Source organism: Oncorhynchus masou, chromosome 29, assembly GCF_036934945.1.
Source record: "Oncorhynchus masou masou isolate Uvic2021 chromosome 29, UVic_Omas_1.1, whole genome shotgun sequence".
Classification (NCBI taxonomy): domain Eukaryota; kingdom Metazoa; phylum Chordata; class Actinopteri; order Salmoniformes; family Salmonidae; genus Oncorhynchus; species Oncorhynchus masou.
This window is the reverse complement of record NC_088240.1, coordinates 78651533-78672500: the sequence shown is the minus strand read 5'-3', so window position 1 is coordinate 78672500 and position 20968 is coordinate 78651533. Positions and strand designations below refer to the sequence as shown.

The 20968-nt window shown below is 42.2% G+C and overlaps 3 protein-coding genes across 4 annotated transcripts in view; all 3 read left to right on the top strand.

Annotated features, from left to right (window-relative positions):
- Nucleotides 1-6055, top strand: part of LOC135520672 (myosin-10-like) — an 87379-nt gene extending 81324 nt beyond the window's left edge. For both annotated transcript variants that reach the window (XM_064946392.1, XM_064946393.1), the window contains exon 43: nucleotides 1953-6055. In XM_064946392.1, coding sequence (XP_064802464.1) covers nucleotides 1953-2163 — 211 coding nt within the window. In that variant the 3' untranslated portion in view covers nucleotides 2164-6055. The remainder of the gene's footprint in view (nucleotides 1-1952) is intronic.
- A 4237-nt stretch (nucleotides 6056-10292) lies between these two features.
- On the top strand, nucleotides 10293-11837 carry LOC135521328 (mpv17-like protein). Its single transcript, XM_064947246.1, has 5 exons — nucleotides 10293-10344; nucleotides 10649-11074; nucleotides 11308-11378; nucleotides 11486-11515; nucleotides 11608-11837. Exons 2-5 carry the CDS (start codon nucleotides 10654-10656, stop codon nucleotides 11740-11742), a joined length of 657 nt encoding a protein of 218 aa, XP_064803318.1. The 5' UTR covers nucleotides 10293-10344; nucleotides 10649-10653; the 3' UTR covers nucleotides 11743-11837.
- A 2864-nt stretch (nucleotides 11838-14701) lies between these two features.
- On the top strand, nucleotides 14702-20898 carry LOC135520671 (large ribosomal subunit protein eL18). The gene is made up of 7 exons (XM_064946391.1): nucleotides 14702-14809; nucleotides 15535-15621; nucleotides 15828-15935; nucleotides 18119-18217; nucleotides 18565-18688; nucleotides 19003-19072; nucleotides 20766-20898. Exons 1-7 carry the CDS (start codon nucleotides 14807-14809, stop codon nucleotides 20839-20841), a joined length of 567 nt encoding a protein of 188 aa, XP_064802463.1. The 5' UTR covers nucleotides 14702-14806; the 3' UTR covers nucleotides 20842-20898.
- The last annotated feature ends 70 nt before the right edge of the window (nucleotides 20899-20968 follow it).

The window sequence follows — 20968 nt, the reverse complement described above, 5'->3', positions numbered from 1 at the left end:
TTCTGTGGAGATGGGAGAACCTTCCAAGACAACCATCTCTGCAGCACTCCATCAATCAGGCCTTTATGGTAGAGCGGCCAGACAGAAGCCACTCCTCAGTAAAAGGCACATGACAGCATGCTTGGAGTTTGCCAAAACACTCGTAAACACTCTCAGACAATGAGAAACTATCATGACACAAGGCGAGACCCAGATGCAGACACAGGAAGCAGATGGTTGGAGTCTTACAGTATTTATTAAGCCAATAAGGTAAGGCAAGAGGATGGTCGTGGACAGGCAAAAGGGTCAAAACCAGTTCAGAGTCCAAACGGTACCGAAGGGCAGGCAGAATCAAGGTCAGGGCAGGCAGAGTCAAGGTCAGGGCAGGCAGAGTCAAGGTCAGGGCAGGCAGAGTCAAGGTCAGGGCAGGCAGAGTCAAGGTCAGGGCAGGCAGAGTCAAGGTCAGGGCAGGCAGAGTCAAGGTCAGGGCAGGCAGAGTCAAGGTCAGGGCAGGCAGAGTCAAGGTCAGTGCAGGCAGAGTCAAGGTCAGGGCAGGCAGAGTCAAGGTCAGTGCAGGCAGAGTCAAGGTCAGGGCAGGCAGAGTCAAGGTCAGGGCAGGCAGAGTCAAGGTCAGGGCAGGCAGGATGATCAGGCAGGCGGGAAAGTAGTCCAGAGTCAGGCAGGGGTCAGAACCGGGAAGACTAGCAAAAAGAGACAAAAAGAGAATAGGAAAAGGAGTACAGGGCAAAACACGCTGGTTGACTTGACTAACATACAAGACAAACTGGCACAGAGAGACAGGAAACACAGGGATAAATACACTGGCTCAGAGAGACAGGAAACACAGGGATAAATACACTGGCTCAGAGAGACAGGAAACACAGGGATAAATACACTGGCACAGAGAGACAGGAAACACAGGGATAAATACACTGGCACAGAGAGACAGGAAACACAGGGATAAATACACTGGCACAGAGAGACAGGAAACACAGGGATAAATACACTGGCTCAGAGAGACAGGAAACACAGGGATAAATACACTGGCACAGAGAGACAGGAAACACAGGGATAAATACACTGGCACAGAGAGACAGGAAACACAGGGATAAATACACTGGCACAGAGAGACAGGAAACACAGGGATAAATACACTGGCTCAGAGAGACAGGAAACACAGGGATAAATACACTGGCTCAGAGAGACAGGAAACACAGGGATAAATACACTGGCTCAGAGAGACAGGAAACACAGGGATAAATACACTGGCTCAGAGAGACAGGAAACACAGGGATAAATACACTGGCTCAGAGAGACAGGAAACACAGGGATAAATACACTGGCTCAGAGAGACAGGAAACACAGGGATAAATACACTGGCTCAGAGAGACAGGAAACACAGGGATAAATACACTGGGGAAAATAAGCCACACCTGGAGATAATAACAGGAACAAGTGAAACAGATCAGGGTGTGACAGAATAAGGTTCTCTGGTCTGAGGAAACCAAGATTGCACTCAGGCCTGAATGCCAAGTGTCACTTCTGGAGGAAACCTGGCACCATCCCTACGGTGAAGCATGGTGGTGGCAGCATCATGCTGTGGGGAAAATGTTCAGCAGCAGGGACTGGGAGACTAGTCAGGATCGAGGGAAAGATGTACAGAGAGATCTGTGATGAAAACAAAGCTCTGAGTAAAGGGACTGAATACTTATGTAAATGTGATATTTCAGTTTGACATTTTTGTATAAAAGTTTTAAATGTATAAAAACCTGTTTTTGCTATGTCATTATGGGTTATTGTGTGTCGATTGATGAGTGAAAGAATTGGTTTAATCCATTTTACAATAAGGCTGTAATGTAACAAAATGTGGAAAAAGGTCAAGGGATCTGAATACTTTCCAAATGCAATGTATGAACCCTCCCTTTTTCTCCTATACACCTCCATGACCCTCTCTACCACCTCTCTCCTGCCAGGCGTGCTCCGATGCCCCTTGGGATGCGCTCAGGTCGCAGGGCGTTGGTGGATGATCTGTCGTGTGAGAACTCTGACTCGGAGGAGCCCCCCCCCTCCCCGACTCCTTCTTCTGGTACTGGCCCCGGAACTGGCCCAGGCACCCCCACACCCCCCTCTGAAAACAACAGTCTGGGACCCCCCCCACCATACAGCCTCAACGACACTGAGTAACACACACACAAACACACACGCATACATACAGATACATGCTCACACAGACGCATAGGCCTGCATACATGTATATGTACACATAGGCCTGCATACATGTATATGTACACATAGGCCTGCATACATGTATATGTACACATAGGCCTGCATACATGTATATGTACACATAGGCCTGCATACATGTATATGTACACATAGGCCTGCATACATGTATATGTACACATAGGCCTGCATACATGTATATGTACACATAGGCCTGCATACATGTATATGTACATACAAATACACCCTCACATAGACTGACCTACTGATCCTGCACTTCTTTAAACCCTTTCCTCTGCAGTCCAAACTAGAACAGAGAGCATACACTCTCTCTCTCTCTCTCTCTCTCTCTCTCTCTCTCTCTCTCTCTCTCTTTCTCTCTTGCTCTCACAATTTAAGGGTGGAAGAGGATTTGTTGATGATTCGTGAGCAAGAATATGGACTGTAATCTCACTGGGGGAAGCTTCATCTCCCAGACATCTGAGGGAAAGTGAATTATATCAGCTTAGCCATGTTCTATTGTTATGATACTGTATTATGCTTCAAATGGCAGAAGTAAGATGGCTACTGGCCACTATCAATGTAAGGCCATGTTTAACCCTTTGAGGAACTCTGACAATATTCCACCTGTGTTTAGCGTTCTAGTTGAGGACATCGCAAAGGGCTGCTAAATGTTCTAGAATGCTGTAGAATCCTGGAATAAAACACTCCGAATAATGTTCCACTCCTCAAAGGGTTAATGACAATCTGCATGTTTGGGAAGACATTTTGCAAGACTAGAGAAACACACACATGTACACGCACACACACACACACAGGGGACTGATTCATGTTTCTATGTATGTCGTCCCTCTGTCAGTGTGTGTCCTGGAAAAGGTAATCGCTCATTGACTGCTAGTGTGAAAGACAGCTGATATGCTCTTCTGTCTTTTAACAAGCCTGGGAGAAGCTCCCATGAGTTGTTCATCTTTCTCTTTCTCACTTGAATTTCAATTTAAGGCCAAGTTATTATTTTAAAAATGATTTTAGAAAACAAACAATGTCTGTGAAGTATTTTAGGATATATTACTCATTTGTTTGTAGTTTGAATTAGGTCATTTATGGGGGAAATATCAATCAGGGAAGAGGGTTAATAAGTGAGAGAGAAAAAATGAAAAATGATAATCAACCTTGCTGTTGTATGCACAATGAAGAATGAAGCCAACGCCAAGTTTCTATAGAAAAAGACTGATGCTATTTCACTCCATCATCACACATACTGGTGGAACTGGCGAGGGCATAAACACCGGCATCATCGTAGACCTTATCAATCCATCTTATGATTGTCATGAGATGATGAAATGTTGCTATCTTTTGTCATGAGAAGCGATGACAACCAAACATGTTGTTGCAGTTGCATCAAACACTATTGCAAAACAAACCATGCAGTCTGTCTTCGGTCCTGTGCTCTGATCTGGGTTATCTAGACATTCATTGACCTTTTTGGATTGAGACAGATAGGTAGTTACTGTAGTTAGGCCAATGGATTGCATAGGTAGATAGATACAGTAGGTAGATATACAGTAGGTAGATAGTTTCTTTAAGTCTTTAACATATCACTTCTTATAAATACAGGCAGTTGAATCTATGTCATTTATATCAGTCTGAATATGAGCAAAATCCTCCATTATTTATTGCCGCTGGTTGTTTTCTGTATTGTTTCCAGTCTGTTCAGACATATCATTGGTCGATGACATACTGGTATGGTATCACTGGCACTGATGGAAAGGAAGGCAGGGCCTCACACACTGCAACCATGGCAATAGAGAGAGGTTAAAAACAGAATCACAATTACTAGGTCGATTGTGGTTAACAACATCTGTCTATCTATGTAGACTTGTGTTGTTGAATAATTCCTGGATGGGGTATTGGTTGTTCTATTTGACAGTGTATCAGGATGTTAGGGAAGTTTGTAGGTCTTGGTTAGTAGGGAATGCACTGGAAATATATTGGACAGAGAGATGACAGACATTTAAGACAATAACCAACACTACATCAGAACTCACCTGTGGAGCAGGACACTGGAATCTCTTACACAGAACAGGAACATGTGAAAATTGAGGACGTAATGTTGGCGTTTTGAGACTGCTAGTCATTCTCAACATATCATAAGCATCCATATCTTTTGTGTTTATCAAACAGACATATTGTACATTGTAATATTGTTGTTGTTTTTTTCATTCATTGTGTAATATATTTATGGAACAAAGCTTTTGTGTTTAACCAAATGGTGGGCGTATGGATGAGAAAAGGGAATTATTGTATACGTAGTAGAATAGAATAGATCCAAGTAGAGTAGTAGGGCGGAGACGAGTGTTGGGGGAATTTCCACTGTAATCCATAGAACTACCTTCTGGAATACCAGACCAAAGTGGAGGACTTTTTCCAGCAACTTCCGTTGAGTTCATTGTCTTCAGATCTGTCCTATGAAGCACCAAGAAAACCCTGTTTCTACCCGGAATTTCTGTATAGATCATTCTAGAACAGTAACGCTCTAGGCTTCCCTCCCCTTATATCATAATAGTGTTTTTGCGGAGGTCATAAGGGGTCGAATCTTCCAAAATGTTGTCTTTTGATTAAGTGACAGACAGGGAGATTTCTAGCCAATTAGAAGATAGAGTTTTAGAGGATACATGCCCCGCCCCCTTTAATCTCCAACAACATTCACCATTCATTCAAGTTTAACAAGTGCAACACCTTTTTGTTAGTGTATATTGTTTATATTTGAACTCCTCTCAGCCCCAGAACCTCTCTGCCTGACATGGCAGAAGTCTGTACAGAGAATAAATATCCTGTCCACATACTGTTCTTACAGGCACACGACACCTTGACATAGGGACGTTTCGCTGCTCAGTCTAGTTAAACACTACGTATTTGCATGGCGGTGCATTCCATTGATTATAGCATTGGCCGCATAGTCTCCCGGTTGTCTGCTCTTGTACAAGGAAGAGTATTTATCTCCCTCCACATAAGACTAGGACATTCCCCTTGAAACGCATGCAGGGTTGAACTAAAAGGTTGTTTAAAGAGCATTTATCAGAGCAAAGTTACAGTTCCCCATCATTATCTCATGTCAAGCTTGACACAGTGGAGAGCAAACCAAGATCCATTTGGATCCTTTTCATGGCAGTACTATAGAAACAGTCAGATCTTCAGAACTAGCAGCCTAATGAGGACATGGGATCTTTGAATTAACAATGAGTTCTATTAGTATTTGATTACAGAAAAAATGACGACATGAATTTGGTCTTTTTTTTTCTTCCTCTTCGTGTGATTTATTTGGCAAAATGTAATTGTTTTTTTGTAAGTTACTGTAAATGCTGCACTTTACATATGCACCAATAGAGGGCAGACTCCGGCAGTATCAGTGGCTGGTTCACAGTCAGTCCCATCTCTCTGGAGATGATGCAGATTTTATATGTAAATCTAACTGATTTGTCAAAGATCTGAGCAGATGTTTTAAATGTTATTTGGATGCAAACTGTCACTTTAAAGTTGTGAAAATTAAGATCACTACATTTTAAACTATCTAGATTTGGTCTTCAGGGGAAGTAGTAGGAAGGTTTGTTTGAGGTGAAAGGTTAAAGGTTGAAGGCTGACCCCTGGAATGTGATCAGAGAACTGAAGTGTCTGTGCCTCTGTAGAGACCGGTGCTTTTTCAAAAGTGTTATAATTTTGTTGATTTTCTTTCTTTTATGGCTTCTGTGGAAATTGAACATTTTGGAAATGTGTTTATTATCAATTTTTTGTTTGATGCTGTAATTATAAAACATATCTGACTGGGGTGAACTTTAATATATGTTGTTGGTTTTGACATTTTGTGTGTTTCAATTTGTTAATTGGTTTGGTGAACACTCAGTTACATGTACACATTTACTGTAATTTAATGTAAGGAGAGACTAACACTGACTTATTTAATTACGTTTCACCATTTATCAATAAGTTAACATTACACACATAAAGAAGTGAATACAGTAATACAGTCAAACCACAATAGATCATTTATAAGGTGAAGTATCATTCCCCCTTTTTAGTGGCACTGCAGCGAATTTGGGCAGTAGCGGGACCCACTACTCACACTGATGGGCCCCCATGATATCAGTGAACAGCCAATCATCTTCCAGGGGCGGGGTCAGAACCTGATGTGGATGAGGGGTGTGAACTGGGGCCGGGAAGGATCTGGCCACTCCCTCAAAGGGAATACAACTCTGATTCATATCATCATTCACCAATAAGAAGGTACCATCTTGTTGGGGACAAGACCTCTGAAGGATGTTGGGGTCTGGGAAGTCACAGTGGTAGCCTACAGAGGTGGACAGTTGGTTTGGGTTAATATTTAAACAGGTGAACTGCCTATCTGTACCTTGTCTTCCCACAGCACTCTCCAACATACACTGTGAGCTGCCCTGGCCACTAATGAAGTCTCTTATGGGTGTTACTGGATTGATAGAACATCCGTATCCAGATCCGTATTCATACTGCCCTCCATCACAGTCAATCCGCTCCATCTCAGATCTACCGTCACTCCTGCTGCTGCTGGTGTGGAGCATCAACTTCTCTATGAAACTTTCGGATTGGTTCAGATACGTGATGTCATCAACGTGCGCCTTATCACCAAGGCTCCTCTCATCACCAGGATACCCCCAGATGGTCTCTAGATGGGCCGGAGGGTCCCCATCATTCTGTGGTTCAACCTCTGAGTCCCACAGGCTCAACATGTCCATTCTCTGGCTCTCCACTGTGTCACTGTCTGACATATTGTTTTGGGACTGGAAGCAAGCGGAGTTGTCTGCGACCGTTGTGACCCCAAAATCACAGGAATCTAGGGACAGGGGGGAGAGTCCGGGAGAGAGGGGTGTTGGGTTGAAGGTTGAGATATCCAAGTTTAAAGGTAGGGCCCTCTGGTTTTGAGTTGGGGCCGTGATATTTGAATTTGAGTCGTGTCTGTGTTGTGTTTCATATTTCTCTCTAATGCTGTCTATCCAGCTATAAAGGCTCTCCTCTGAAGTGACATCACAACTGAAGGGTTCTGTGTGAAAGTGTTCCTCCTCTTGTTCTAAGACAATGGTTTTCTCTGATGTTATGGATGATCTATAGTCAGTTTGATTTTCTGTTCTGCCCCACTGTTTATGAGTCATTTGGTATGTTCCTTTACTTGGAGTGTTGCTGTTGGACTGGTCCATTTGGAGATGTTTGGGGTTGAGTCTCCTCCATTGGGCTCCAGGGTCTTTCTGTTCTGTTGCAAGGGCTTCAGTTTCATGTGAACAAAGGGAAAGGTTTGCTTCTGCACTTACAGGAGCTGGAGGGGAGTCTGAGTCAACATGGGGGTTCATTCAGAGGTAGGAGAAAGGACAAAAGGTGAAGATAAGTATAAACATCATAGGAGCCCAGTTTGCTTAATTTATGCATCAAGTCACCTGGATAATTAAAGAGAGAATACCTTCTTTAGAGGTGCTGTTAGATTGGTTAGTGGTTATTGGCTGTCGTGATGGGGAAGGTGTGTCGCTATTCGCTACCTCCGTTGAGAAGAGGACAGACACAAGCTGGTGATTGGCTGCCTCTATCTCTGCAAACTTCCTGTTTGAGAGAAGGGGCAGTATAACATTTCAGTTTAAGGCATGTTATAATGGCACTCACTCTCACCAGAAACACATACGGTACACACACACCTCTGGATCATGTTGTGTAGGAAGCGCCGGTGGTTGACTTGACGTTTGGATGGCCTGTTCTTCCTTGGTCTCTGGAGTGTCCGCATCATGTGGCCTGCTGCTGATGTCACAAAGGTAAAGAGGTCGCGACCCCAGGGAACACCTCGCTCCACCCTGGGTTCAAAGGTCACAGGGTTGGATGGACGCATGGCTGGAAGGAGGAGAAGGGAAGAGAGGAGTAACAGGTCTGGGGTATTAATCAGGGATGTGGTGAGAGAGAAGGATGAGGTGGGAGGGGTAACAGAGGTATCAACATTTGTAGAGGGGGATAAGGTCAAATATGAGTTTCCCTAAGTCCAAAGACATTTCTTGTGAGCTTCCCACCATATGGGAGCATATACCACTAGAAGTGGCAGCAGATATGACTTGTAACAGAACCATTGAAATGTGGGAAACTTGTAGTGTAATCTTGAAGGCCTATCTACAATGTCTAAGTTAGAATTATTCAGTTTCACATTTTCCGTGGAGCACCTCAATGCAACAACAACAAAAATGTCAACCTGCATGAGACATGAAATCTGTTGCCACAATTGTGAAACTACAACTTCACTGAGTCTTAAACTGAACCAACAGGACCTACAGAAACAAAACCCACACAAGTGGGCTGGGCACTCCTGTAACATATTAGGGTATCCCATAATTGTTCAGATATTACATTGGTTTAAAACAATAACCAAAACCCTCTAATAATTGGTCCAGCTGACTATTTTCAGGGAAAATTCTGTCCAAGGTGTAATTGGAATGATTAAATAATGGTCATTTAGCAGACAGAATAACAGTCCATGCAGGAATTAAACCCATAACATTAGGGATGCCAGCATCATGCTCCAACAAGCTGGACCATCAAAACCACTTATTAAACAAAAACTATTCTACGATATAGAACAATACAAATAAAACTCACCTTGGCACTGCTGTGGCTATCTCTACCTCTGTAGACCGAATCCCAATAATGTGTCAGAAAGACAAGTTGAGGTACAGATGGAGAGAGAGGTGGGGTTTCGTGGTTGATTGTGTGTGTGTGTGTGTGTGTCTCAATGAGTCAATGCTGAACGTCACACATCAATCCCCTGCTCTGAGACAGAGCAGCCCGACAAATGAAGAGTGGTTGGGGAAGTGAGGGATGAGAGACAGAGACAAGAAAGAGGGCAATTATCTGAGAAGTCAACTACTTGTAGAAGCGTAGGCGCACATCTCCATTGTGAGGAACACTAAAGGCAGCTTGTTAACTACTGAAAGACACAACGCACCAGTTGAGGTACTTAACAAGCTGTTCATTATCACATTTTCTGAGCTCAGAGCTGAGGTGGTTGCTAATGGCACATTGCCCTTGAGGGTCTGCAGAGGTCTGCCCTAGCACTCTATTTTACATATCTATGGCAGCACAGCGAATGAATAGACTATCCTCACCGCATAACTGAATAACAGGTAGGGTGTATGTGTGTTATTTCAAATAGGAAAATCTATAGGCCTCCATCCCAAAGTGGGAGCGGAAATTATTGCCACCATCTTATTCCATGTAATTGGCAGTTTGGGGTGAACTATTCCTTTAAATATATACACTGTGCTTATCATTGTAAATTCAACTTACCACATGTAACCAAAGGAGGGAAGTGTGGTTTCAGGAGTGGCATCTATTTTTAGTGCAGCCACATGCGTGAGACCAGGGTCTACTCTGCCTTTGAGAAACGGCATGTTGGTATAGATTTGCTGACTTATACTGTGGACCATTACTTTGGTAAGTGACATCACCCATAACCCTTTTCCAGCAGTAAAGAGTAGGAGTGTGGATCTTTGTTGTCACTATTGGCAGTTTTGCAGCAAGTAGCCACATACACATGGCTGTGGCAATGAATGGGAATGTGTTGAGAAACGTAATACCATTCTCCCACCAAAGTCAGTTATAAACACACGATCTGAGCGCATCAGTCAAATGTCCTGCATTTAATAGGCTAGTACAGTAGGCTACTTTAGAAGCATTGTGGTAGTAGCACTGTAGTAATACTGTATTTAGTTTGATTGGCGGTATTGTACCAGTATGACAACTCTTGCTATTCATCAGATCTGTCTAATTCATGTTCTAAACACTACATTCTGTATCCCTCTAGCTCTTCTCCTCCGTGTATCCATTCACTCTCCCTCCTGCTTTCCACATCTGTGCTTTTCTCACATGCTTTCATTGCAAAAGAAGGCTACTAGGTAAAGCCTTATCACACTCCCTCTGACAGAACTTTGACCAGCCAAGCAGACCTCTCTGACCTCTGAGAACCTGCTTCTTATTGGCTGAGAATTCCATTGACCCACCCTTCCGTGTCCTCCAGCAGCAAGCACTGTGAATCTTGTGCCTCTGCCACTGCTGTGTTCCAAGCGGTGGATGAGACAGCTAAGTTGTAAGGTAAGTTGTCTCTCTCTTTGTCTAAAGCAAGGAGTCAAAGCTCAATTTGACAAGGCATAACAACAAGGTTATTTTGTTTAATTTATCTATCATAGCCCACTGGATTTGAGGATTGGGTGGGACCTTAGAAAATATAATGTAATGAAATCAAAAGTCCACTTTTATCCAAAATAAAATGATCATTGAATCTAGCTTGTGATGCTGATAGCCTATAAGTAAGTGTAATATAATTCATTAGTCATAAGGAATGTTTTCTTTCTTATTCCATAATGTTTCCACTTTGTTTCTCCCCTGAATTCACCAGTAACCATGAGTCGAGCCTGGGCCTTGTTTAAGGCCCACCCCTACATCAGCAATGTGGTCGGATACACAACCCTGTTCGCATCCGCAGACCTCATACAGCAAAGCATGCTTGGTGGGAAACAGAGTGGAGGATTAAACACAGACAAGGGAACACACAAGAGCCATGACTCAGAGGGGGCCAAGCTTAACATGGAGGGAACCAATATTTCCACTGGTACTAAAAGTGTCACAACATGGGCTGATATTGACTGGTCCCAGACCGCACGAGTGGCCTTTGTTGGGTTCTGCTTCCATGCCAATTTCAACTACCATTGGCTGAAGGGGCTGGAGAGGATGTTGCCAGGGGGAGGGGCCAAAAGGGTGTCAGGGAAGGTAGTGCTGGATCAACTGGTTGCTGCCCCCGCTACTATCAGTGCCTTCTTCATAGGTGTGTGTGTGTGTGTGTGTGTGTGTGTGTGTGTGTGTGTGTGTGTGTGTGTGTGTGTGTGTGTGTGTGTGTGTGTGTGTGTGTGTGTGTGTGTGTGTGTGTGTGTGTGTGTGTGTGTGGCTGAGGAGTAAGTTTCACACATCCCCAAGTGCTACACGTGTGTGTTGGTGTGATATAACTTTCAATGTGTATGGCTTAAACATTGTTCTATAATATGAGTTACTCTTTTTAAGGTCTTAGTGTGTTAGAAAACAAAGAGGACCCGTTGGAAAACTGGAGGGAGAAATTCTGGACTTCATACAAGGTAAGGATGCAGAGCATGAATTAGTTGCTGAAGGAAGAGAGGAAAGTCTAGGTCACCACAACCACATTAATGGTCTCTCTGTCTCTCTCTTTTGTTGGGTATGACAGACTGGAGTGGTGTACTGGTCAACAATGCAGGTAGAAACAATAACACATTATATGCATACACACACACACACACACACACACTGATCTCCCCCCGCCCCCCTCTCTCTCTCTCTCTCTCTCAGGCATTGAATTTCTCCCTGGTTCCCCCAGTTGCTCGTACAGTGTTTGTGGGTGGCATCACGCTGGTGTGGACAGTATTCCTGTGCCATTTCAGACAGCAGAAAGATGATACACAAACCAAACCGCCCTCTCACTGATATGGATGTTATTGGATGAGCTGAGTGATGACAAAATTGTGACAACTATTTCATTGAACAGCTTTTATGTTCTGCACGCTTATAATTTGATTAAAGTTGTTATTTTAAAGAATGTGTTTTTCATCTTTGCATGATGGCAGGCAGCCTAGCAGTTAAGAGCGTTGGGCCACTAACTGGAAGGTCGCTGGTGCGAATCCCCAAGCCTACGAGGTGATATATCTGTTGATATGCCCTTGAGCAAGGCACTTAACCCTAATTGCTCCTGTAAGTCGCTCTGGATAAGAGCATCTGCTAAATGAAAGCAAATATATATATATATACACTGCTCAAAAAAATAAAGGGAACACTTAAAACAACACAATGTAACTCCAAATCAATCACACTTCTGTGAAATCAAACTGTCCACTTCGGAAGCAACACTGATTGACAATAAATTTCACATGCTGTTGTGCAAATGGAATAGACAACAGGTGGAAATTATAGGCAATTAGCAAGACACCCCCAATAAAGGAGTGGTTCTGCAGGTGGTGACCACAGACCACTTCTCAGTTCCTATGCTTCCTGGCTGATGTTTTGGTCACTTTTGAATGCTGGCGGTGCTGGAGCATGAGACGGAGTCTACAACCCACACAAGTGGCTCAGGTAGTGCAGCTCATCCAGGATGGCACATCAATGCGAGCTGTGGCAAGAAGGTTTGCTGTGTCTGTCAGCGTAGTGTCCAGAGCATGGAGGCGCTACCAGGAGACAGGCCAGTACATCAGGAGACGTGGAGGAGGCCGTAGGAGGGCAACAAATTCTAAAATAAAATGCTAATTAATTACTTAAAAATTATACAATGTGATTTTCTGGATTTTGTTTTAGATTATGTCTCTCACAGTTGAAGTGTACCTATGATAAACATTACAGACCTCTACATGCTTTGTAAGTAGGAAAACCTTCAAAATCGTCAGTGTATCAAATACTTGTTCTCCCCACTGTATATGTACAGTACCAGTCAAAAGTTTGGACACACCTTCTCATTCAAGGTTTTTTCTTTAATAGTACTATTTTTTACATTGTAGAAAATAGTGAAGACCTCAAAACTATGAAATAACCCATACGGAATCATGTAGTAACCAAAAAAGTGTTGAACAAATCAAAATAGATTTTAGATTTTAAATTCTTCAAAGTAACCACCCTTTGCCTTGATGACAGCTTTGCACACTCTTGGCATTCTCTTAACCAGCTTCACCTGGAATGCTTTTCCAACAGCCAACCAGCTTGAAGGAGTTCCCACATATGCTGAGCACTTGTTAGCTGCTTTTCCTTCACTCTGTGGTCCAACTCATCCCAAACCATCTCAATTGGGTTGAGGTTGGGTGATTGTGGAACCCCGGTCATCTGATGCAACACGCCATCACTCTCTCCCTTACATTCCTGGAGGTGTGTTTTGGGTCATTGTCCTGTTGAAAAACAAATGATAGTCCCACTAAGGGAAAACCAGATGGGATAGCGTATCGCTGCAGAATGCTGTGGTAGGCTTGCTGGTTAAGTGTGCCTTGAATTCTAAATAAATCCCTGAAAGTGTCAACAGCAAAGCACCCCTACACCATCCCACCTCCATGCTTCACGGTGGGAACCACACATGCGGAGATCATCCTTTCACCTACTCTGTGTCTCACAAAGACACGGCGGTTGGAACCAACACTCAGACTCAAGGACAAATTTCCACGAGACTTGCTTGTACTCATGTTTCTTGCCCAAACAAGTCTCTTCTTCTTATTGGTGTCCTTTAGTAGTGGTTTCTTTGCACCAATTCGACCATGAAGGCCTGATCACGCAGTGTCCTCTGAACAGTTGATGTTGAGATGTGTCTGCTACTTGAACTCTGTGAAGGATTTATTTGGGCTGCAATCTGAAGTGCAAATAATTGTAATGAACTTTTCGTCTGCAGCAGAGGTAACTCTGGGTCTTCCTATCCTGTGGTGGTCCTCATGAGAACCAGTTTCATCATAGTTTATGGTTTTTGCGACTGCACTTGAAGAAACTTTCAAAGTTCTTGAAATGTTCCGCATTGACTGACCTTCACGTCTTAAAGTAATGACTGTCATTTCGCTTTGCTTATTTGAGCTGTTCTTGCCATAATATGGACCTTGTCTTGTACCAAATAGGGCTAACTTCTGTATACCACCCCTACCTTGTCACAACACAACTGATTGGCTCAATCGCATTAAGAAGGACAGAAATTCCAGAAATGAACTTTTAACATAGTTAATTAAAGGTTAAATAAATAAATTACTAAAAATAAAAACAAGTCACACCTGTTCATTTAAATGTATTCCAGGTGACTACCTCATGAAGCTGGTTGACAGAATGCCAAGAGTGTGCAAAGTTGTCATCAAGGCAAAGGTTGGCTACTTTGAAGAATCTCAAATATAAAATATATTTTGATTTGTTCAACACTTTTGGTGGCTTACTACATGATTCCATATGCATTTTTTCATAGTTTTGAAGTCTTCACTATTATTCTACAATGTAGAAAATAGTATAAATAAAGAAAAACCCTTGAATGAGGAGGTGTGTCCAAACTTTTGACTGGTACTGTATATATGAGAAATGCATTTTTTTTCTCTCTCTCAAAGCTGGAACTATGAATTCTGACACAAAAACATACATATTTAAATATTTTATCAAGTTAAAAAATAAAGAGCCTGACAAATTACAAGAAGAGAAGCAAGTTACATTTTCTGTTCTGTTAATAAAATTGGCTATTAATTGTATGTAAATCACATGGTAAAATATAATAGACTACTGTATTTTGAAATGTAATTTGTTTTTCACATAGTGGTCTTATTGGTTAGAAAGTCACTTCACACTAGCCTATACACAATTGATGAATGGATTAAATTAATTAACAAATAGAATAACATAAAATATAAATATAATGACTTTTGGACGACGTGATGATCACACAGGAAGTAATAGCAAAACAGCCAACGAAAACGCGTGTGACCTCCGTAATCGCGGGGATGTGTTTATCGCGAGACAGCGACCCTTCCTTTTTCCTTTCCACTCTGAGTCTAAGATGGTAGGTACAGATTCTGAGAACATCGTTAATGCTCCGATTTGATAATCTAAGTCCATCCTCACTTTTACAGTAGCACAACTCAACCATTTCCATGTAAATATTTGCCTTGATGTCTTTGGTTTGAATTCCGAATGGTATTGACATACTATTTGGCGTTTTAGCGATACGGTTCAGTCCTTCACTACCGGGGGTTAGCGTCACAGTAGCTAGCTTGCTACCTGGTATTTTCACTAATTACTGGAAGACTGGGTGTAATTTAGACACAAGATAATGGTACTGCTGTTCGAGAAATGTCGGTAACTTTAGTATATTCGTTTTGAGGCTTTTCCAAGTCCGAATATATCGTATATCTGACTAGGTTGATGGCCCTAAATGAAAACGTGGTATTTGACCAGTGTTGGTGAACTATGTTACTCCACTGTATCACTAGTTAGCCGCTGTGTATGAGACTGCAACGTTATGCTAAACGGTATGCCGCCAAATTCAAGTTGGGTATGAATGATTTGTGTGCTGTTTAGGTATGAGTTACATAGACCACGTCTACTAACGTTACAATCGTTTGAGGCCTAGCCATAAAGCATAGGGTTCAGAAGCATGCAAAGGTACTTTTCCTGGCACAGTGATCAGAAGTGTCATTAACAATGTGTAACTAATGATTTGGTTTTCAATTGATCAGTGCGCGAATGGCAAGTTTGTATGTATTTACCTGCACCATCTATTCACAGGGAGTTGACATCCGACACAACAAGGACCGTAAGGTGCACCGAAAGGAGCCCAAGAGTCAGGATATCTACCTGAGGCTCCTGGTCAAGGTAAGTGTCTCAACCTTTATACATTAAGGCATTGTCATGTAAACAAGTAGACCGACAACTAAGTTGTTGATTTTCCCATCTCAATGTTATACTTTTTTTGGTTAATTGTAAAATCTATGCAGCACATGGCTCAGAGTAACCCTTGTTAACATTTTACATTGAGTAGTCAATACTTTCTTTAAATGTTTATGTTCTCTTCCCCAAAGCTGTACAGATTCCTGGCCCGTCGCTCCACTGCTCCCTTCAACAAGGTGGTGCTCAGGAGGCTCTTCATGAGCAGGACCCACAGGCCTCCAATATCGGTGTCTCGCATGGTGAGTTACATCAATCCGTCCCTTTGCTGTGTTTTTAACCTGCTACAGAATCAAATTGCTACAATCAACTATATTGAATGGCAGTAACGTTCACAGATTCAAAGACTTAATAGGGCAACAGTACAAGTGGGAGGACAACTTCAGCTGGTACTCCTGCTTATTTAAAAAAAAAAAAAGCTTTTATTTTACGAGGCAAGTCAGTTAAGAACATATTCTTATTTTCAATGACGGCCTAGGAACAGTGGGTTAACTGCCTGTTCAGAACGACAGATTTGTACCTTGTCAGCTCGGGGATTCGAACTTGCAACCTTTCGATTACTAGTCCAACACTAGGCTACCCTGCCGTGCCTGTTGCGCTACAATGCTTTATTGGTGCGTTTGACACTTCCTTGCGCAAACATTCTAGTTATGATTCTCTTTTGACCTTTGACTCCTATGTCGTTGTTAATATACCTTAGAGATGGAGATCTTTCCACCTCTCATGTGACTTCTTGAACATGTCCCATTTGGGGTGGCAGGTAGCCTAGCGATTTTAGAGCATTGGGCCAGTACCCGAAAGGTCGCTGGTTCCAAACCCACTAGGTGAAAAGTCTGTCATGCCCTTATTGCTCCTGTGTCTGCTAAATTACTTAAATGTAATGGCCCAGTTTCCCAAATGCATTTTAAGACTAAGTTCATTGTTGGAGCTTTGTACAAGCTCAGCGGTTTCCCAAAACCATCGTTAATAAAATTGGACTTGAAACCGCTCATTATTTACTGAGTGTTCGTCGTTGGATGCTTTTTTTTGCCCATCTGCGTCACTTTATACACAAGATCTCCGCTAAACATGGAATCAAGATGTTTCTGACTTCAGAACAAAGTTGACTACAAATACGAAGTTGCAAATGTCTTTATTGTTACAAATGAGCAAAGGATAATAATAAATAAAAAAATCTTGCAATGGAAACCGAGATGACCACATTAAAACAGTCTACGGGGGATATAAGTGGTATCACTGAGTGGTCATGACTTCAAAACCAACTTATACTCTATCATACTAACACTGTCAAATCCCAGCTGTACGATACCAAGGGTCCTGCAGCTCATTCGGGATGACGTTAAGAGATTGACAGTTCTACCTTTTAGCACTATAGGGACGAGCAGAGGTGATAAAGAACATACTCCCTGGGCTACCGTTCCTTATGTCCTCTGTACCCCTTCAATTCTCGCAGTACTGGTTTAAAGAAATGTGTAGTTCATTTTCTGGCTTATTGTGGAAAGATAAGAAACCAATAATTAACCATAAACTGTCCATGTCAAGAAGCAAGTGTGGATTAGCTGTTCCTGTTTATTTGTATTACTTGTCTTGTGACAGTAATTTGATCTCTATATCATCATTATGGTATTACCCCAAGTACTGTAAGGTAAGCCACTTGAGTTTGTAAATCACAGTGCTTCAGCGTGGAAGTCATGGATTTGTTGACTATGGAAAGAGTGTCATCGGCCCTCCAGGACTATGACAACGGGCTGGACTCTAGCGGGTCTCTGGGACATTTATATGTAAATCAAAGAGACTTGCCTAATATATTAATACTCTGTATGTGTTTGAACTGTACACCCACCCCCAGGCTTGAGTCTAACTGGTCACACAGTATAAGATTAAACACATATAAAACATATGCCTATTTCAGTCAGCTAAATTGATTTGATGTTCAATTAGTTATATTTTTATAGTTGTAGGCTTTTGCCTCAATATTTCATGTGTAACATGTGCAATGATGACAAATCTTATTTGGTGCATTATTATTGGATTAGAAAAAACTGCCTAAATATTTGTAGTCAACAGTGGTAATATCCCTCTAGGATCTGATCTGTCGTCGGTATGATTTGAATGGAGAAAGTTGATCTGAGAGCTGCGCTGCCTTTCTTTCGTTCTGATCAGTATTGAGGCAGCTCCAACCATGCACTTGTGAACGTTCTCGCAGTGTTGTGTTTTTGGGAAACTCTTGTTACATATTTGCCAGTTTGTAGGAACGATGCGTCAATTAACCCTAGTTAGCCTAAGTTCCATTGCTATTGAGAAACCGGGACAATGTCCTTCCAGGTTTATTGGTATGAATACATAGCAAAATGAAAGCATCTTAGTATTTATCTTTACCCTGTGGAGGTTGTCCCTCGTCTGAACTATTTGATGTCATCTTCAGATCCGTAAGATGAAACTGCCTGGACGCGAGAACCGAACCGCAGTTGTCGTGGGAACCGTCACTGATGATGTCAGAATTCAGGATATCCCCAAGCTCAAGGTAAAGGTTGTTTTTAACTTACTGGATGCCTGTTTAGGTCAGGCTTTTGCTCCAGCACTAACACACCTGGTTTAACCTGGGGTGTATTTATTGCGTAAATTGTTTAAGAGCAAAACTAGCATTTCTATTGGACAAATTCAGGTAGGTCCCTCCGTTGCCTTTGCTTCCGTTTTAAGAAACGGCGGAGTAAATACACCCCTGACTATTTTAATCTGGTGTTGGGCTACAACAAAAGCCTTCACACCCTGTTACTATGTAGCTCTTCTGGACTAGTGTTAGACTACTTCACTGAAAATTACTTAATCTAACACGAGTTGCTAAACGTGCTCTGTTCTCCCTTCCCTTAGGTGTGCGCTCTGAAGGTGACTGACGGCGCTCGCCGCAGGATCCTGAAGGCCGGAGGTCAGGTCATGACCTTTGACCAGCTGGCTCTGGCTGCCCCCAAAGGACAGGGCACCGTGCTGCTGTCAGGTAAGAACACTGCTAGTTTGAACGATGTTCAAGTTTAAAGTTATGCTGGGAATATTCTGTTGTACCTTTGCTCTACAGTCCTGTTACTGTTATCACCGCCACAGTCGGATTATGGCTAAACCCTGCCTGTTTCTAAAATTTCTCTTAAACCTAACCTTAACCACACTGCTAACCTAAATCTGCCTAAATTAAGGCCAAAAAGCTAATTTTGTGTTCATTCATTTTTACATCATAGGCAATTTTGGCTTTGTGGCTATTGAGTAGTGACAGTCCTGTTACTCTGGTCTGAAACTCACTTGTTTTCCTTCTTTCAGGACCCCGTAAGGGCAGAGAGGTGTACAGGCATTTTGGAAAAGCCTGTGGAACCCCCCACAGTCACACCAAGTGAGTATTGTACCCCTGTCTTGAGATTGCTGCTCTCCTAGGGTTTCATTCAATATCTGTCAACTTAGAGAATGTTTTCCAAATTGTTTGACAAGTTCGTTCCAGTTTGGTTTTCACTGAAAATCACAAATGTTTTTAAACGGAGGACACTTTCTGAATATTGAGAACTTCGATAAGATGTTTTGTTAGTACGGGGGCTTGTTGTGGAGAGCCCTACTTTAGAATGAGGATACTAGATGTGCATTGTGTAGAGAAGGACAAACATGTTTCTCTTGTTATGTAGAAACAATTGTCAGTTTGTCTGAAATGTTCTGAACTATATGTTGCACCTGACTGAATTAGCACCTGAGCCCAGTGTTAAAAAAAAACGGCAATTGAATTCATTGTTAGAATTTAGTATTTCAAAACTGGTAAATGAGATTTGGGTCCTCTGTATTTGGATTTTGTAATCCAATCTGACCTTTAATCATCAAGAAGATTTGTTTTTGCGTTTTTAAAAACTCAAAAGGTAGTGATTAGAGTTGTATTAGATGGCGATAATCCTGATCCCACTGGAAGGGTGCATTTCAGGGTGGGTTTATAAAGGTGAAAGGCACTACAACCAAGATATGTCAATATAACTAAGGTGAGGAGGTTTAAAATACTCTTACATCTGAATTAATTTGACTGCAGTATAGGTACTGAATGTGGCAATTTTGTTTGTATTGGGAAGTGACAAATACAGGGATGATTTCAAAGTAGGTCATCCATGTGAATCATGTAGATCTGAACTAAATTGGGGGGGGGGGGGGGGGTGTACTTAGCCGTGATGGTGAGAGCGGTGTGCAGACAGTGATTGTCCTTCTATTATGTTGGATTAATGAATCTTCATTTCGCTTGTAAGAACAAGAGCACAGGCCAGTCTGACTAGGCTTTGCGGTCAGGTAGACTGAGAGAGACTGCCATAAAGGGAAAAGAAGCACAGTCACGCGTGCAACTTTACATCGTTGAACATCGCAAGTAACAAAAATGTCCTCGTGTTTTTGGGCCCTCACCAGTTTGCATCCCTGCAAGTAAATGCATGTACCTTTTTGATTCTGTGTTTAATCGTCACCTACAGGGGTTGCAGGAGTAATTGCAGGGTACAGTGAAAATCTTACGATATAAATACCACTATATACATTAGTTTACTCCTCTCGGGTTCCCTATGACAGTTTAGTGGTAGTGCCATAGCCTGTCCAGTAGATGGCGAGGTGTAGGTAGGCCTGTTCAAAGCACTAGACATCTGGATTAAGTGATCTTGATGTTGTGGCCTCTTGATCAGAATGATCCATCTGATTTTATTTTTTGAAAACGTCCAGATTGATCTTGAATTGAAAAACGGAGGATTCCAGAATCTGGATCATTCTGATCCAAATAAAACGTTCTTGGTGTAGAACAATTTGTTGAACTCGATGTTTGTTTACAAAATATAAAAAATGTATGTGCCTGAGATCCACTAGATTCACTTTCTCTAACCCAGTTATATCATATCAGTGATTACTTGAAGGAACGGAGAAGGAAAAATGCATAATTTAAATGCATCAGGCCTAGCTGTATTTTGCTAGTTTTGTCCCCAGACTATAGCTTTGCTTTACATTATCTGCAGAATCTAGGAAGTGGTTTGAAACACTTATAAACACTGAATGAATGGCATATCTCTTCTCTCCCTCAGGCCCTACATTCGCTCCAAGGGCAGGAAGTTTGAGCGTGCTCGTGGGCGCAGATCCAGCCGTGGATACAAGGCCTAAAGTATTTTTTGTTTTCCCTGGAATCTGATACAAATAAAGATAGCGATATAAAATGAATCGATGTCTCTGTCCATTTTTTTTTTCAGAGCTTTGTTGCGCTTGCATAGTACTTCTCTAGACATTTTCT

Excerpts from the sequence above, each read along its gene's own strand:
- LOC135520671 (XM_064946391.1), top strand. Across the intron at positions 15,622-15,827 it reads ACCTGAGGCTCCTGGTCAAG|CTGTACAGATTCCTGGCCCG; the intron begins GTAAGTGTCTCA and ends TCTTCCCCAAAG. Across the intron at positions 19,073-20,765 it reads ACCCCCCACAGTCACACCAA|GCCCTACATTCGCTCCAAGG; the intron begins GTGAGTATTGTA and ends TCTCTCCCTCAG.
- LOC135521328 (XM_064947246.1), top strand. The coding sequence starts at position 10,654 with ATGAGTCGAGCCTGGGCCTTGTTTAAGGCCCACCCCTACATCAGCAAT. Across the intron at positions 11,075-11,307 it reads TATCAGTGCCTTCTTCATAG|GTCTTAGTGTGTTAGAAAAC; the intron begins GTGTGTGTGTGT and ends ACTCTTTTTAAG. Across the intron at positions 11,516-11,607 it reads TGTACTGGTCAACAATGCAG|GCATTGAATTTCTCCCTGGT; the intron begins GTAGAAACAATA and ends TCTCTCTCTCAG.